This window comes from Camelus ferus, chromosome 1, assembly GCF_009834535.1.
Source record: "Camelus ferus isolate YT-003-E chromosome 1, BCGSAC_Cfer_1.0, whole genome shotgun sequence".
Classification (NCBI taxonomy): Eukaryota; Metazoa; Chordata; class Mammalia; order Artiodactyla; family Camelidae; genus Camelus; species Camelus ferus.
The window spans coordinates 484,865-501,562 of NC_045696.1; the positions used below are offsets into that span (position 1 = coordinate 484,865).

The following is a 16,698-nucleotide window of genomic DNA, read 5'->3' on the forward strand; positions in this document are numbered from 1 at the left end:
TTTTTTCTCAATTTCACTTTCAGAACATTTGTTGCTAGCATACAGAAATGGCATTGAGTTTTGTGTATTGATCCTTACATTCCAACATAGCTGAATTTTTTTTATAATAGGTTTTGAGTGTATTCCTTCGGATTTTCTATATATGAGCATGTCACCTGTGAATACACATAGTTTTCTTCTTCCTTGCCAGTTTGGATGTTTTTTATTTTTTCTGTCAAATTGCTCTGGCTATAATTTTCAATATGGTGTTGAATAGAAATGGCGAGTAGGGCGCTCTGCCCTGTTCCTGGTCTTAGAGGGAAAGCTTCCTGGCTTCCACCGCGGAAGGCGGTGTTGGCTGTGGATGTGTCATGTATGGTCTTCATCATTTTGAGGAAATGCCCCTCTTTTTCTAATTATCGAGTGCTTCTGTCATGAAATGGTATTGAGTTTGTCAGATGCTCTTTCTTCATTAATGGAGGCGATCATTTTATTAATGTGATTGTATTATAGCCATTTTCACTTGTTGAACCACTGTTGCATTCCATGGATGAATACCACTCCGTCGTGTTGTATAATCCTTTCAATATAATTGCTTAATTTTGGTTTGTTAGTGCTTTGTTGAAGATTCTTACTTCAGTATCCATAAGGGATACTGGTGTGTCGTTTTCTTGTGGTGTTTGTGTCTGGCTTTGGTATCGGGCCAAGGAATGCTGGCCTTACAGATTCGTTAGGAAGTGTTCCTTGTTCCTCGTTTTTAAGAAAAGTTTGAGAAGGATTGGCGTTGTTCTTGAAGTGTGTGGTAGAATGTGGTCTTTTCTTTGCTGGGAAGGGTTTTAACACCCAAACTCTACTAATCGTGGGTCTGTTCAGATTTTCTGTTTCTTTCTGAGTCATTTTTGATAGATTGTGTGTAACTATGTGCTTGATTTTTATGTTAAAAGGCTAATAAGTGTTTTTTTCCTTGCTGGTGTTTGAAGTTTAGTGATATGATTTGCTTAGCTTTTAGTTATTCTAAAATTCAGAACAATATCTGTTTGCTCCATTAGGGTTGCCAGTGCTGCTATGGAGGAGCTGTTAACAGCTGCAACCACGGGCATTTTGAGGCACATTGCAACCGAAGAAGTGACCAAGGAACGGGAGCGGAAGGAGGAGGAGAGGCGGCGGGCCGAAGAGGAGAGGTGAGTGCGTTGTGCCTGCGCGGCACACAGGGCTCGGGGTGTGGACGTTGGGGAGCCCGCCCTAGCCTGGCCACTCCCGCCTGGTCCCCTGCGCTGGGGTCAGGCCTGTGCTCAGCCCGCACCTCAGGCACTGTGGCCGCGGGAGCTGGAGCGGGGTGGCTGTGTGGCCGTGTGGTGCGCCCAGGGAGTCAGGCCTGCCACTCCGGCGGCACAGCGCAGACCCCGCGTGCGAGCTCCCAGAATGTGCAGCACTCAGCTCTCCTGCCCTTTTCATCCTGCCCTTAGGCTGAAACAAGAGAGGGAACTGCTGTTGACCGAGCTGGGCCAGGGCCTGGCCGCAGAGCTGACGGAACTCGTGGTGACGGAGTGTGTGAGGGAGACCTGCTCCCAGGAGTTGAAGTGAGTGCAGCGCCGGCCTGGGCTGGAGGGAGTGGGACGGCTGTCGAAGCGCGGTCTTGACAAGAGCGTATCTTCTGATTTTCCAAACACTGAAATGCTGTCCCTGCTTCCAGAGAGGGCCTCTCTTTCCCACTCATCCTCCCGTGGACCCTGCCCGGGGCGTGAGGACATGTCTGTTAGTGGGAGAACGTGCTGGTGGTCTTCTCCGCTCAGGTTACTGGCCGTTAGTTTTTCTCAAGTAGAAGATCCTTTCACTTATTTTGAACGTTAGAAGATTTCCTTGTATCATCTCACTTAAGAACGTCATTAGTTTCAATGCCAGGCTTCAGGGAAGAAACAAGTTCAGTTGTGCAGGGAGATCTGTCCTTGGGCTTAAGCTCCCCTGAGAGCCCTGCCGCCTCCGGTGCAGGTGGGGAACACAGGAGGCGAGCGTGCTGTTGAATTAGTTTCTTTCCATTTCCGTTAACTGGGGGTCTAAGCGAGAGACCTCACAGTGATGGGTATTTGTCTGTTCTTAATCCTGGGGAGAGGCATTAGGAGATGAGTAAGACCCAGGACTCACTGACATGCAGGGAACCCCAGGGCTGTCCCACCCACCACAGCGGATGGCTGTTGGAAGTGGGTCTTGCCTGTTTAAGTGTCTTTGATTTTGGATATCTATCTACCTACCTGTCTATCCATCCATCCATCCGTCTGTCCATCTTTATTTTTTCAGTGGGGCGACTGGGGATTGAACCCAAGACCTTGTGCATGCTAAGCACACGCTCCACCACTGAGCTGTGCCCCCTGTGCCTAAACACCCTGGGTAAAGGCCTCTGTGCTCCCTTGGCGGATAGGACTCTCAGACGCTGGTTTACCTACTGACCGCTGACACGTGACCTTAGTCTGTCCGCCTCAGCGGTTGCCCTATCAAGTAGTGGAGACTCATCTAACTGCAAACATCAGATATTGCTGATGAGAAGATACTTCATTATCTTAATGGTCATTTAAAAATTAAAATTTCTAACTACTTTTTTAAGGTAAATATTTGCTTCTTGCCTATTTATAAGGGCCCTGCTGGAGCTGTAACCTGGCATCCTGTGCCATTTAGTTCCTTTTCCTCTGTCTTGCCAGATGTCTGTGCATTATATAAAGTGAAAATCTTAAAGCTTTTCTTGCAGCAAAGACATCGTTACATTTCAGTATCAAGGACGTGGACTCCTGCACTTCTGAGGCAAGCCCTCGGCATGGGGTCTTGGGTGCAGCGTCTCCCATGCACTTGCCCTCTTCCCTAGGAGTGCAGTGGAGACAGACCAGAGAGTCCGCATGGCCCGCTGCTGTGAGGATGTCTGTGCCAGCCTGGTGGGCTTGTTTCTCGGGGAGGAAATTTTCCAGACTGCAAAAGAGACCCTCCAGGAACTTCAGTGCTTCTGCAAGTATCTCCAGCGGTGAGCGCCATGTCCTTATGGATGAACTCAGTGTACACAGGGAGAATCTTTTACAAAGATTATACTTTCAGAAACAGTTAATCATCCACACATAACAGGTTGCTTCCTGAAGGGTATAAACTAAGGGGATAAATGAGGAATTAGACTGGGAAGGGGGTGGGTCTGTATTTCAACAAATACTCACAGGCAGCTTTCTGTTGTTTACCCTGTGTGCTGACGCACTGAGGTGGCTGTGAACAAGCCAGGTTACGTCTGCACACACGCATGTGGATGAATTTCAGAAACATGATGTGTGATGCCAAGCAGCAGTTCTTAGGGAAATATGTGCAACAGACAGTGAATGTCACACTCAGTAGGCTCTTTTGGATTTGTGTACAGTAGTCTAACCCTCAAGGAAGGACGGAGAACAGTGACATGAACCCAGCGTGACGGTTTCCTGTGGGGCGAGAGGGCACGTGACTGACTGGGGCTGTGGGCGGCAAGCGTAGGTCCGGCCACCGCTCCTCAGCTGGACAGGAAGGTGTGGGTGTTCGCTTTGTCGTGAATCTTTAAGATGGGTGCACGTGTGTTATGTATGTTGTGATTCATTTCACAATAACGTTTAAAATAAGGAGCAGTGCACTTGGCAGCTGCAGCTGTATACAAGGGAGTTCCGTGAGGAATGAGTTCCCCTTCCACCGAGACTCTGTCTCCCTCCTCGGAAGCAGCAGCTGCTTGTGTGCCCAGCCAGAAACCTCTGCCCTCTGTGTGGTGCTCGGCACGGTGGGCACGCGTTCCCTCCCCTGTGCTGAGCTTTTCCCAACTCCCTTTGGCAAGAGGCGGAGGCCTGACTGCGGCAGCTCCGTGGCCCTCCTGCACTGAGGTGTGGCGTTGCCAGAATGCACCACGAGTGACCCCACTGGTGGACTTTCACGTGGCTTTCTCTCTAGCTGAAAAAGACCTGAACATATTGCCAGAAACCGTTTTTTGCGTGTTAAGCTGGAGGTGTTTGAACCGTGAAAACACCCAGTGATGACGCTTTGGTTTGTGCTCCAGGTGGAGGGAAGCTGTTGCCGCCCGGAAGAAACTGAGGCGCCAGATGCGGGCCTTCCCGGCGGCGCCCTGCTGTGTGGACGTGAACGACCGGCTGAAGGCTCTGGCGCCCAGCGCAGAGTGCCCCATTGCTGCGGAGAACTTGGCCAAGGGCCTCCTGGACCTGGGCCATGCGGGGAAAGTGGGCATCTCCTGCACCAGGTCAGTGCCCAGCCTGCCCAGGGCCTCCAGTTGCCCCAGTTGCCCCAGCCGGCTTTAGAAAGAGCGGGGATTACCTTGTGTGTTTATGAGGAAGGCAGGTGGAGTCTGGGAAGGTGGAGACAGATGCAGGTTACTGTGGACGTCCGACTTGCTCTCCCCGCCGTGAGTTCACACGCATTTTCCCCTAAAACACTCCTGGTCCTGCTCATCAAGTTTTCCCTGGACTTACCTTTCTCCTCGCCTCCCTGGCTGAAGGACACATCCCGTGCACACTCGGTGGTGGAGCCAGAGGCCCCCAGGGACCTTGTTCCTCCCCACCTGTCCCCTCTGCTTCTCTGTCGTTCCCGCTGCTGCCTCGCTCACGCTGCCCTTTGTCTTCTGCGGCAGCATTTTAGCAACTCCTGCTCGCACCCTCTGGTCACTCCACTCGCAGGGCTCCCGCCTTGCATCCCCCAGGCATGGCCCTCCCTGCCTCTCCTCCCATCACCCTGAGCACACCCGGCTCCCTGCTCGGGCCCTTGCTTCAGCTGCCTAACCCTGGTCGTGCCGGGTGTGGCCTCTCTCTTCAGGCCACACCACTGTCACCTCTCAAGGGGGGGGCCTCCCAGTGGGGGCCTGAGGAAGGGGCTGCAGCAGCCCCCGTGCTGGGGTCTTGAGGTACACCTCGTCCTCCCCGGGGCTGTCACAGGACATTCTCTCAGAGAGCCATCTCCATGGGTTTCGTTCGGCTCTAACAACAAACTTCATGTGGTTGCCTGTTCTTGGCATCTGTAAGCAGGGTGGTCAGGGCGTTCAGGGTTCTCTCTGACCCATGGTGGCCTCTGCCTGGCCTCCTTGCAGACGGGGCTGCTTCACCTGCATCAGGACGGCTCTCTGCCCCCTCCCTGCCCCTCCAGCGCAGCCCCTGCCCCCTAGTCTCCCGTCCACCCCTCCCCCTTTCCACCCTGCATGCTGACAGCTCCTTTCAGCCGAGGCTTCTGCCCTTGTCCCCAGCTCAGTGTGGGAACTTAACCAGCTCCATCTGCCATGCTCAGTGCCTCCTGTGGCTCACAGGGTGCCAGCTGCCCTCGCTAGGCTGGCCACCCTGGACTCACCCACCTGTGCTCACCACGTCTGCTGCCAGCCCTTCTCTCATAGCCACCTGTCTGTCTGCTGGCTCCTGCCCTTGGCCATACACCCCGGCGTCCTCACCACCACAACAGGGTCGGGCCACCTCACGTCTCTAGCTGACGCCCCTGTGTGCTGCTCCCTGAGTTCCTTGTGGTGGCCCACAGCCACCCTCTGGCTGCCCCCCAGCCTGGGCTCGTTCTGTGTACACACCAGGCCCACTGCTGACTTGGAACGGCCCCAGAACCGTCACGCTGGCTCCCCTTCCTTCCTTCAGGTCTTTGTCACGTATCACCTCTGGCCACCCCGTGTCAGTCCACGGCGTGCCCCGGCGCCTGCCCGGCCGCCCCCTGACAGGCCCTTCTCTGACAGTGTGCCTCCTGGAAGGGAGGGTTTCTGTCTGTTGAGTGCTGATCTCCCGTGCTTGGGGGATCTCGGAAAGACTGCTTAGTATCTGTGGAGTGAACGAGTCCTCTGACTACACTGTTTCTTTGTCAGAAAAAGTCCTCTTGGTCTCCAAAGTGTTCCCACTAGGAGACGCTCACTAGCCAATTACTTTGCACTCAGAACATCAGTGGATGCTTCTCAGGTTCATCCCGCAGGCACTGAGCAGGCTCAGCAGGCTCAGTGCTGCCCTTTCTTTGTAGGTTACGGTGGCTCAGGAACAAGGTGGAGCGCCAGATGAAGGTCCAGCACTTCCACCAGCGCCTGCTGAGGTCTGACCCGCCCCCGCCGTGTGTGCTCCCCCGCTGTGTGTGCCGCCCTGCCTGGGGCCTGGCACAGTGGCTCACCTGTGGTGCTCTGTCCTTTCTAGTGACGCAGCGTGGGCGCCCCTGGACCTGCCGTCCCTCGTGGCCAAGCACCTCCCTGGGAGGCGGGAGCGTGTGTTTTGGAAGCTGGTGCTGATGTTGCCGGATGGAGAAGAGCAGCCCCCAGGGAGCCCTGGCAGGTCAGGACGGGGTCCCTCTGACGGGCGTGCTGCCGAGCAAGCGGCCTGGGCGGTGGGGCGACTTCTAGAGCGAGGGGCAGCAGGGCGGCGTGCACAAGGGTGTGGGTGTTGGACCCGCGTTCCCCTCTCACGCTGGGTGCCCTGACGCGTGCTTTCATTTTGCTGCTTAGTCTTGCAGGCTGTTTTTCTGTGGTTTGAAGTTGATGCTTTGGATTGTTCACATTTTTGTTCTGTATACTTGGCAACAGTCTTTGTGCAAAAATATTTAAGACTTGATTTTTGTGTAAAGCTATGCTAAGGTTCACTGGTTTGAGTCTGCTGTAATTCGTACTCATGGGGAAGACAGTTTAGTTTGTTTGCTATAGTTTAGCTTTTGGCATTTAAAAAAAAATCCAAAAAGTTGACATGGCATTATTTCCTGTAACCAAATTGCTTCCAGAAACCATACTTTTAAGTCAACTACAGAACATGTTACTTTTCTTTAGATGTAATTCACATGTCATCAATTTCACCCACATAACGTGCACATTCATTGGTTTTAGGGTAATTGGGCAGTTGTATAACCATCACCACTGTCTATCTGCAGGATATTGTTTCACCTAAAAAGAAACCCCACGCCCACTAGCAGTCACTCCTTTCCTCCCTACCCTTGGTCCCTGGCAGCCACTGATCTGTTTTCTGTCTCTATGCCTTTGCCTATTCTGGACATTTCACATAAATGGAACCCAAAAATATGTGGTCTTCTATGACTGGCGTCTTTCACTTAGCCTAAATTTTCTAGGTTCTTTCATGTTGTTGCATGTGTTAGTCCTGCATTGTTTTTGTGGCTGAATACTTGATTATGTGAACATACCACATTTTATTTCTCTGTTAATAATTTGATGGGCATTTTGTGTTGTTTCCACTTTCTGGTTATCATGAATAGTGTTTCTGCGAACATTCGTGTGTAAGTGCGTGGACACAGGTCTGCAGTTCTTGGTTATATACCTAGGAGTGGGATTGCTAGGTTGTATGGTAAACTCTGAAGACCTTTTCTAGTGCTCAAAATCTTTTTAGTGCTTCAGAAACTTAAATCACTATAGAATAAGTGCCCTCTCCTCGTCCCCAAATACATAACCCAGTAGCATTCCTAACTCCATTTAAATCACAGCCTGTTTTGTCCAGATGCCTCAGCTTCACAGTCAGGTTTGTTGTTGGCGGATCTGCATCTGTGTGGTTCTTCTCTTTCGTAGTTCACATTCAGAATTAGACTCTTCTTCACGTGTTATTTCCTTTATTCACAGAGTTCTAGCAAATTGGTTAAAAGTCAAGTTCATGGGAGGCGATGGCTCAGTGGATGACACAGACCCCGATGCTGGTGGGATCCAGACACTCACACTCTCTAACACGCTCAGCAGCAGAGGGGATCGGACGATTTCCGTCAGTGTGTGTATAAAGGTGAGTGGCAGTCACTTTGTGTATTTACTCCCTTGATTTTCTTATTTGCACTCACTCCCACACACCACTACGATCATGTAACTGCCCTGGAGTGGTTTTGAAACAGTGTGGGAGGCTCAGAAGCAAGTGTCACGTCTGTTCCTCCTCACGTCTTGTCAACATCTCATGGACACCTGCTTGGTGTGAGACCAAACTAGATTCTCAGGAGTGCAGCGAGCCCTAACTCCCTTGAGTCATGGACCTCTTTGAGAAGTTGATGAAAACCCAGAACCGTCCTGAAAAATGCGTTCTGCACATAATTCAGAAGCTCTGAACAACATGGGTCTCTGGTAATTAACCCAGGAGGGATGAGAGACAACATTACACAAAAATGCAGTGACTTTACAGCTCACGTGGTTTGCCAGCTGCTGACATCTTTGCTTCAATGGCTTCTTGGCACATTAGGTCATACCAAAAGATGGATGGATTTTAATCCTGTGCAGTTTTCTCTGCCTTGGTCCCAGCTGGTACATAGGTTCAATATTGGGCATTTCAGGTTAGTTGTTTTTGTCTTACATTCACGTTGTCCACAGGTTTGGATTATAAGGTCTTATTTTTGTTCTTTAAGGTGTTTGTACAACACTGAGCTTAACTGATTCCCTGAGAGATTCTTGTTTAATGAGAACCTGTTTCCTCATTAGATTCAAACCTGCATAAGTGAATTTTAGGTCTTACTGCGTGTGTTCAGAAATGAAACCAGATGTGTATTTTATTGACTTAGAAAAAAGAGCAGTGCAGGTAGGAAGTGTGGGCTTCAGGGTTGAGCAGATCTAGTGTTAATAGCTGCTCCTCCTGCCAACTCTTTGAGCTGGGCCTGTGCCTTCCACAGTGTGCTGACCACTGCGTCAGAGGCTCGTGAGGGCCGTCTGGGCTGCAGGCTCAGAGCAGGGCTCGGTGGAAGTCGCCCCTCCTGCCATGCCCTGACTGGCAGGCCTCCGCTCCAGGCCTCTCCCCTTCCTAACAGAGTCCCCTTCGTGGCATGCCCGGACATCTGCATGCGACACTGCAGTCCACGTCCTCTGTCCTTGGAACTTCTTCAAAGTGTAGTTTGATTATAGGGCTTTTGTTTCATTTTTTTTTCCATGTTAATACTATTTATCATGTTTCCTAAATGTGAAAGTAATACATGTGTAAAACTTCAAACATATGAGGAAACATAGAGGAAGTATAGAGTTAAGAGCCATCTGTGCTCTCACCATTCAGGGAGAGCAGAAACATCTTGAGGCATATTCTTCCCTTTTTACTATGATGATAAAGTCAGACTTTACCTACAGGATAAGTAATTTGTTCTTTTTGCCTTTATTCTTAAGTTAAGTCAAAGTAATACTTTGATGTTGTTAAAAAGTCAGATAGCACCACATGATTTATGATGAGAAATCACGGCCCCTGCCCCCTCCTGGCCCTTTCCCCAGGATGTCACGTGCTGACACTGCCATTTTTCTATCCACTTGAGATGTTCTCTGCTGACTTCTCATTAAAATCAGCATGTTAGTTATCTATTGCCACATAACAAATTACCTCCACATGTAGCAGCTTTAAATAACAAACATTTGTCACTCATGGTTTCCTGGGGCAGGAGTCCGGGTGCGGCTTAGGTGAGGCCTCTGGCTCAGCACTTGCCACTAGGTAGAGTTCAGGATGTAGGCCGTGGCTCCAGTCTCCTCGGAGAGGTTGCTCTCACTGCGGGCCGGCCGTGGCCAGGGGCTTCCTTGGTTGCCTGCCGCCTGGGCCTCTCTGTGAGGCGGCTCACGACAGGGCAGCCGACCTCCACGAGCTGAACAAGTGTCATAGTCCCTTTGTAACCTCGTCTTAGAAGGGGCTTCCCATCGCTTTTGTTTGACTCTGTGTGTCAGCAGTGTGTCACTGGGCCCAGCCCACGCTCCTGGCAGGTGGTTGCGCAAGGACCGCAGCACCAGGAGGTGGGACCGTGGGCGCCGCCGTGGGGCTGCACACCCCCGGGTGAGGCGTGAACTCTGACACCACGGTCCCGTGCAGCCTGCCCCGTCTCCCCAGGGTGCTCCCCAGGGTGGCTCCACTCCATATTGTCTCAGTAAGTGGGGTCACACGTTGGTGGCTGGGTGAAAGCTGTTTGTCCCAGAACCAGCAAGTGTCCTGTGACTACGTGTCTTCATCTTTTGCAGGTGGGGGTTGCCTCATTACCTCACCTTGGTAGTTTTACCTTCATCTCTCATTAACATTCCCCTAAGTGTGCGGCAGGTGGGCTGTATGCGTCTTAGAGCTTTCCAGGTGTTCTGCTGCTTCATTTACCCCTCCCTCTCAGAAGGGGCCATCCTCCTGCTCTCCTCAAGCTGATAGCGTGTCCCTGGGTGTGGCTGCCGCTGGGGCCTCCATGCCAGTAGCACAGTGCGGCTCTTCCACCTCCCACTCGGACCTTGGGCGAGTTCCTTGTGTTTTTGAGTGTCTTCTGGGCATGGGCACTTTTACTGAGGAGGAAACTGAGGCTCAGAGGAGTTACAGTAAATTGCCTCAGGCCATACAGTTGCGCTGTGGTGGCACCAGGCAGAGGTCCCCTTGAGGAGGAGCTGAGTTTTACGTACAGCCTCAGAGTGATGCCTGACAGTGCTGCTGCTGGTGGCAGCAGCAGTGAGATTTTTTTCTTGGTTTAGTCTTTTGTTTGATTTAGCATGTTTTCCACTTTCCTCCTAAGAAAGATTGCACGGGAGGAGAATTTTCTGAGTCCTTGCCTGTCTGAAAATGTTTTGCTCCGCTGTCACCTGGCGTCCAGCATTGCTGTTGAGATGTCTGAAACTGGGCCTGTTCCTTTCTCTGTGGCCTGGGCTTGTTTCTCTGGAGGCGGCTCTCTGTCCCTGCAGTCTGCTTGGGTGTGCGCTGGCGCCGACTCCCTCCCTCGTCACCTGGGCGTGGTGGGTACCCGCAGGCTGGAGACTCGCTCCACCTCAGGGATGTGCTGGCTTCCTAATGATACCTGCCGTCCTTCTGCTTTTTTCTGTTCTCTCTTCGACTCCTGTTAGACTGTTGTTGACCGCATCAGTTGAGCCTCTGCTCCTCTTCATCCTTTCTGTCCCGCTTTCTAATTGTTTTTCATACCGTGTTCTGGGAGACTTCCTTGACTTTATATTCCAGATGTTCTGTGGGCCTTTTATTCCACATAGAGTCCGTTTTTCTTACCCTTACTTGACTTTTTCATATCATCTTGTGATTATTTCTGGACACCTCCTCAGAGGACATTAGGATTTTTGCGTAAGTTTTCTTATGTTTCATGCATTATCTGTTTACTTTGGGTTTCTATTTCTTTGTTATTCTAGTCTCCCTTTTATGCTGGAGGCTCTCCTCAGACACCTTATCTGAGGCTGCCAATACCTGAGTGAGGCCCTAAAAGGCTGGTCGTAAGCTCTTGTTTGAGGTCAGGTAACTGAAATGGCTGGCCAGCCATTTTGGGGGGACCCCCAGATGTCAGGATCTGGGTGTCTATTCCCTGGGTTATTTGGTTTCTCTGGAAGGACTTGTCTCTTCCTCAGGCAGCTGCTGGCACTCTCAGGGTGCCTGCTGCCAAGTCCCCTCCTCTGTGCCTGACAACGCCCTAGTGTCTGGAGCCTCAGGACAGGACGCCGGCCCAGGGCCCAGGGGCAAGGCTGTGCTTACAGGCCACCTGCAGGTGAGTGGACGACCTGTGGGCCACTGCAGCATGTGTGACTCTTCCTCCGGGCCTGGAGCCTTGGGCACGAGGCCTTCTGCAGCCCTAGCCGGCCTGGTCCTTCCTCACTGTGGCTGCAACCAGTCAGTGTGGCTTCCTCGGCGTCCTTGCCCCAGTGTGATCGTTCTGTCTCTGCACAGCTCTCCAGGGGTGGGTAGGAACCCCTTCTCGGCTGCTGGCTTGCCTCTCCGCTTCCCTGTCATTATGGGCTTACCTGTTTGTACTCTTGTTTAACGTAACGGTTAGATTAAGTTGCTCAAACACAATTCCAGCCAGGGGCTGAATTACCTGTGGACCCACCAGTTTCTTGTACTACTTTTTGGCCTTCTGGGGGGAGGCTGGCCCAGAGTGCAGTGAGCATTTGGCTGTGTGCGCTCTGGGGCTGAGGTTCACTGTTTTTTTGTTTTAATTAATTTATTTTTTATTGAAACATAGTCGATCTACAGTGTTATGTTTGTCTCTGGTGTACGTGGTGTACAGCACAGTGATTTAGTTATACACACGTGTGTGTGTTCTTTCTCGCTGCAGGTGTTGAACGTGGGCCCCTGTGCTCTGCAGGTGGCCTTGTTGCTCATCGGCAGGCTCGCGGCTCGGGCTGGGGAGCACAGCGGGCCGTCTGGGGTCCTCTCTGTTTTGCTGTGCTCTCCTCTGAGCCTCTGAAGCTCCCTTTCCGTCCTGGCTGGTCTTCCCGCTGGTGAAGCGGCTTCCCAGCGTGAGGGATCATTCCCTCCTTCATCACTCTTTCCCTGGGGTGCAGGTCCCGTCCCAGCTCTTTCCATGGGGATTCCTCTTGTCTCCCTGCTAGTATAAGATCCTCTGCCAGAGTGCAGTGGATTTTCTGCTAAAATTGTTCCCTGTGTAGTTGTTTTTGATATATTTGTGGGAGGAGGTGAGCTCCACATCCTTCTATTCCACTGTCCCGAAGCCCCGCCTGATGGCCACTGTTGACCTGTCCCTGGGTGCGTCTATCTTGATGTTCCAGGTGGCCCGTGGCGCTCTTAGCGACTGTGTCCTCGATGCGGCAGAGACACAGAAGGAGCTCCTGGGAGCCAGTGGGCTCATGCTGCTGCTTCCGCCCAAAGTGAAGAGCGAGGACATGGCAGAGGAAGACGTGTACTGGCTGTCGGCACTGCTGCAGATCAAGCAGCTCCTGCAGGCCAAGCCCTTCCAGCCTGCGCTTCCGCTGGTGGTTCTTGTGCCCAGTCCGGGAGGGGCCGCCGTGGAGAAGGAAGGGGAAGATGGTTTGTGAAAGCTGCCCCGTTTATGGACCGGCATGTTTACTAAGTGGGTGGAGCCCAGGGTCTGAGAAAGTGAGGTGTCGGGAGTCTCGTGACAGCAGCCACTGCAGTGACGGGAGCTGGGCAGGGCAGGGTCAGGGCAGTGAGATGCCTCAGCGTGTGTACAGGCTTGCGAGCAGAAGATAGGTGACCTCCATCTGTTTCTCTTAAAGGTCTAATGCTACAGGATTTGGTTTCAGCTAAGCTGATTTCAGATTATAGTATTATCGAGATCCCTGATTCCATTAATTTGCAAGGCACAACTAAGGTAAGATTTCATCTTTTTTTTTTTTTTTAAATGTTCGTTTTTTTAAATTGAAGTACAGTCAGTTACAATGTGTCAATTTCTGGTGTACAGCAGTGTCCCAGGCATGCGTATACATACATATATTCGTTTTCATACTCTTTTTCGTTAAAGGTGTTACAAGATACTGAACATAATTCCCTGTGCTGTACAGAAGAAACTTTTATTAAAATCTATTTTTATATATAGTAGCTAACATTTGTAAATCTCAAACTCCCAAATTTATCCTTTCCCACCTGCTCTCTCTCGTAACCATAAGATCGTTTACTATGTCTGTGAGTCGGTTTCTGTTTTGTAGAAGGTTTCATCATTTTTAAAGGTCCAACAAGGTATTTTAGTTTTTCCTCTTTTGCTTTATCTTGAATTTAGTGTATGTTACTGCTTGCATTTTTAATTTTATATTTTGATAGGTAACTTTCTAAAAACGTAAGCAGAAATCAAAATAAAAGATAAAATTTGCCCACAGTCCTGCTATCTGCAACAAATTAAATTGTTCATGTACATTATCTTTTAGTGGCTTTGTTGTTACGGATTTAAAATACGACGGTTTTTGTCTTATATCTGAAGGTCAGATATGTAATTATTTTTGTAGGGTGATTGTTCTTGGAATACGAAGAAATTATGTTATCAGAAGTTTTCTTTAAAAAAGGAAGTCTGTGCTGACAATTACATTTAGGGAAAGAAGTCCTGGGAATTAAAATAAAAGTCACTGAAAGAGGAAAGATAACTACAGGGTGTGAGCAGCCAGGCACATAGCGAAGCTGTTGATCCTACTAAGAACGGGGAGATGTGGTTTCCCTTTCTGTTGTGGTGAAGGGGATGTGCAGGGCTGCTTTCCCTTACGTCCGCGGCCCTTCCGGGGGGATCCTGTAGGCCACACTCCTCGGGGATGGGGGAACGTGAGCCCCAGTTGGGTCCCCCCCCACCCCCATGTGGGTCTCTAAGGCTCTGGGAGACCAAAGGCAACTGCAGCAGACGCTTCTGCCCCGCTTCCTGGAGCGGTTGAGATGCTGGTGCTCCGGTGGCACTGCTGTGGCAGCAGTGGGGTGGGGGGGGCACTCCTGGAAAACAGCATGAATTGTTCACCCAGATCTTTCCAACTGTCTCTGCTTCTCAGGTTTTGCAGGCTGTGCAATGGCTGGTCTCCCACTGCCCCTGTGCTCTTGACCTTTGCTGCCAGACCCTTGTTCAGTACGTGGAAGACGGGGTTAGTCGGGAGTTTAGTGGCCGGTTTTTCCACGACAGACGAGAGAGGCGGCAGGGCGGCCTGGCCTCGCAGGAGCCCAGCGTGGTCATCGAGCTGTTCAACAGTGTGCTGCACTTCCTGGCCTCTGTAGCGTCCTCCGAGCAGCTCTGTGACCTGTCCTGGCCTGTCCCCGAGTTTGCTGAGGCAGGGGGCAGCCAGCTGCTTCCTCACCTCCACTGGAACACCCCGGAGCATCTGGCCTGGCTGAAGCAGGCCGTCCTTGGCTTCCAGCTTCCGCAGATGGACCTTCCGCCCCCCGGGGGTGCGTGCTTGTGCCGAGGGTTACCGGGTGGGAAGGAGTGGAGGGGCAGCCGAGTTCCCCATCTCCTTTCTTGCTGGAAAGACAGTCTGGTGGGTGTTGGGCACCAGCATGAGGTTTGTAGCCCCACCGCCACCACTGTGCACCCCGCCCACACTACACCGTTCTCACTGGCCTTGGGGTTCAGGGGCTGGGCTTGTGGAGTGGGAGCTGTTGGCCCTTCACCACCCACCACAGTCTGTGGGTATCTGCTCAGCCTCGGCGGGGAGGTGGCAAGTGGTGTCAGGAAGAGTGCCGAATCCAAGGCCTGGAGTTTCTGAATTAACAGCAGTTCCCATCCTGTCTGCACCACAGGGTTTGGGAGCAAAAAGCATGGGGACGGGGCAGCGCTGTCCTCACGCTGCTGGCTCCGGCGGGGCCACGGCACTCGGTGCTGCCTTAACACTGGGTTTCCTTCTCCGTCAGAAGCTCGTTCTCTGGCTCTGGCTGTGCCCGAGTCAGGCCTTTGGGCTGTTCTGATGCAGACTCTGTGGATCCCTGTGCCGTGAGGAAGCTGCCCCTCCCCTTGCTGATGCTGTTAGGAGGGAACAGGGCTGTTCATGCTCACCTGGCACGGCATGTGGCCTTGGCAGGGCCATTCTCCTTCAGACTGCGTAAAACAGAGGCCTCGGGCATCTTTCAGAATTTTGAGGGGCAGTCTCCTATAGTTCTGACAGACATTTGTTAACTGAAGGAGCCCAAAGGGAAACAGACCACACCATGCACATCCTCGGCTGTGAGCTGGGTCAGGGCTCCCCAGTGCCTCTGGGACCAGACCTCCCTGGGTGCTCGGTCAAATACAGATTATTGGGTGCAACCACAGGACTGTGCAGTCAGAGCCTCTGGGACGGACCCTCTGTTGTGAATTCTGACCTGGGTGACTGTTTGCATCCCTTACCTGGATGGTAAGGGAGCGGGAGATGCTTTTCCTCAATAGCTGTAGTTTGTTGTATTCAAAGTTGAAGGCAAACTTCTCGATTTCACAGTTGCTTTTTCCTAGGAAGATAGAGGGTGAAGAACATTTTACACAGGTTTCCACTTGTACTTTGGCCAAAGTGTGACTCACCAGGTGCTTTCTCTCCAGCTCCCTGGCTCCCTGTGTGCTCCATGGTTGTCCAGTATGCCTCCCAGATCCCCAGCTCTCGCCACACGCAGCCCGTCCTCCAGTCCCAGGTGGAGAGCCTGCTTCGCAGCACGTACCGCAGGTGGAAGAGCAAGAGCCCCTCACCGGGCCCGGGGCCAGGGCCCTCCGTTGCCGAGATCCCATGGGATGACATCGTTGCCTTGTGCATCAACCACAGGCTGAGGGACTGGACACCCCCCAGGCTTCCTGTCACATCAGGTGCTTAGCGCTCGGCACTGCAGGGCTGGCTCCTCGTGAGACTTTCCTGGTCCAGTTTTAGCTAAGAAAGATGTTTACTTGATGTTTGTTTCTTTCCTATGGATCCCCACCCTTCCTTTCCTTAGGACTGCCTCTTCAGGCCAGTGACTTCCAGGTGACTTATAAACATTGGGAAGAGCTGAGAAGGTTCTGGGAGAGCCTGGACTCATCTCCTTGAAATGGGTCCCCTGGGTTGATTTTAAGTTAGAGCAACTTCTGAAGCTCTGAGCAGTCACACCGGCTGTGCCCGTCTGGACTTGAGCCTCTCGGGACCTTGAATGACCATGGACACTTGGAGCATATTTAGCTCAAGTGTGGGAGAAACAGAATTGTGTGACTTTAATTAATCAGAAGGGCTTGTCCTTAAGTCGGTGAATTTAAGCAAACGTCAAGTGGTCACTTACTGCTCTTTTGATACTCTTGTCTCTTCTTATTTTTGTGTTGTTTTCTCAGAGGCACTGAGTGAAGATGGTCAGATATGTGTGTATTTTTTTAAAGACGACTTGAAAAAATATGACATTCCTTTGTCGTGGGAACAAGCCAGAATGCAGACGCAGAAGGAGCTACAGTTGAGTCACGGCCGGTGAGATCTGTGTTCATTGTGTGTTTCTGTCATCCCTCAGTCAAGACAGTGAACTATATTCTCTTCCAGAGTTCACAACCGAAATTCACTTTCTATACACAGAATCCAACCCATTGTGGGACAGTTCCCACAGTTGCTCAAAGAACAGATCATTCCCATGTAGTAGAAACTGATCTAGAGCT

At 51.5% G+C, this 16,698-nt stretch overlaps 1 protein-coding gene across 5 annotated transcripts in view; it reads left to right on the top strand.

The window, feature by feature from the left end:
- MCM3AP (minichromosome maintenance complex component 3 associated protein) overlaps positions 1-16,698 on the top strand; it is a 40,286-nt gene that overhangs the window by 18,080 nt on the left and 5,508 nt on the right. For all 5 annotated transcript variants that reach the window (XM_032486346.1, XM_032486521.1, XM_032486456.1 and 2 more), the window contains 12 exons: positions 1,029-1,160; positions 1,446-1,559; positions 2,834-2,986; positions 4,022-4,219; positions 5,974-6,042; positions 6,141-6,275; positions 7,559-7,712; positions 12,410-12,668; positions 12,878-12,972; positions 14,126-14,516; positions 15,637-15,894; positions 16,387-16,516. In XM_032486346.1, coding sequence (XP_032342237.1) covers positions 1,029-1,160; positions 1,446-1,559; positions 2,834-2,986; positions 4,022-4,219; positions 5,974-6,042; positions 6,141-6,275; positions 7,559-7,712; positions 12,410-12,668; positions 12,878-12,972; positions 14,126-14,516; positions 15,637-15,894; positions 16,387-16,516 — 2,088 coding nt within the window. The remainder of the gene's footprint in view (positions 1-1,028; positions 1,161-1,445; positions 1,560-2,833; positions 2,987-4,021; positions 4,220-5,973; positions 6,043-6,140; positions 6,276-7,558; positions 7,713-12,409; positions 12,669-12,877; positions 12,973-14,125; positions 14,517-15,636; positions 15,895-16,386; positions 16,517-16,698) is intronic.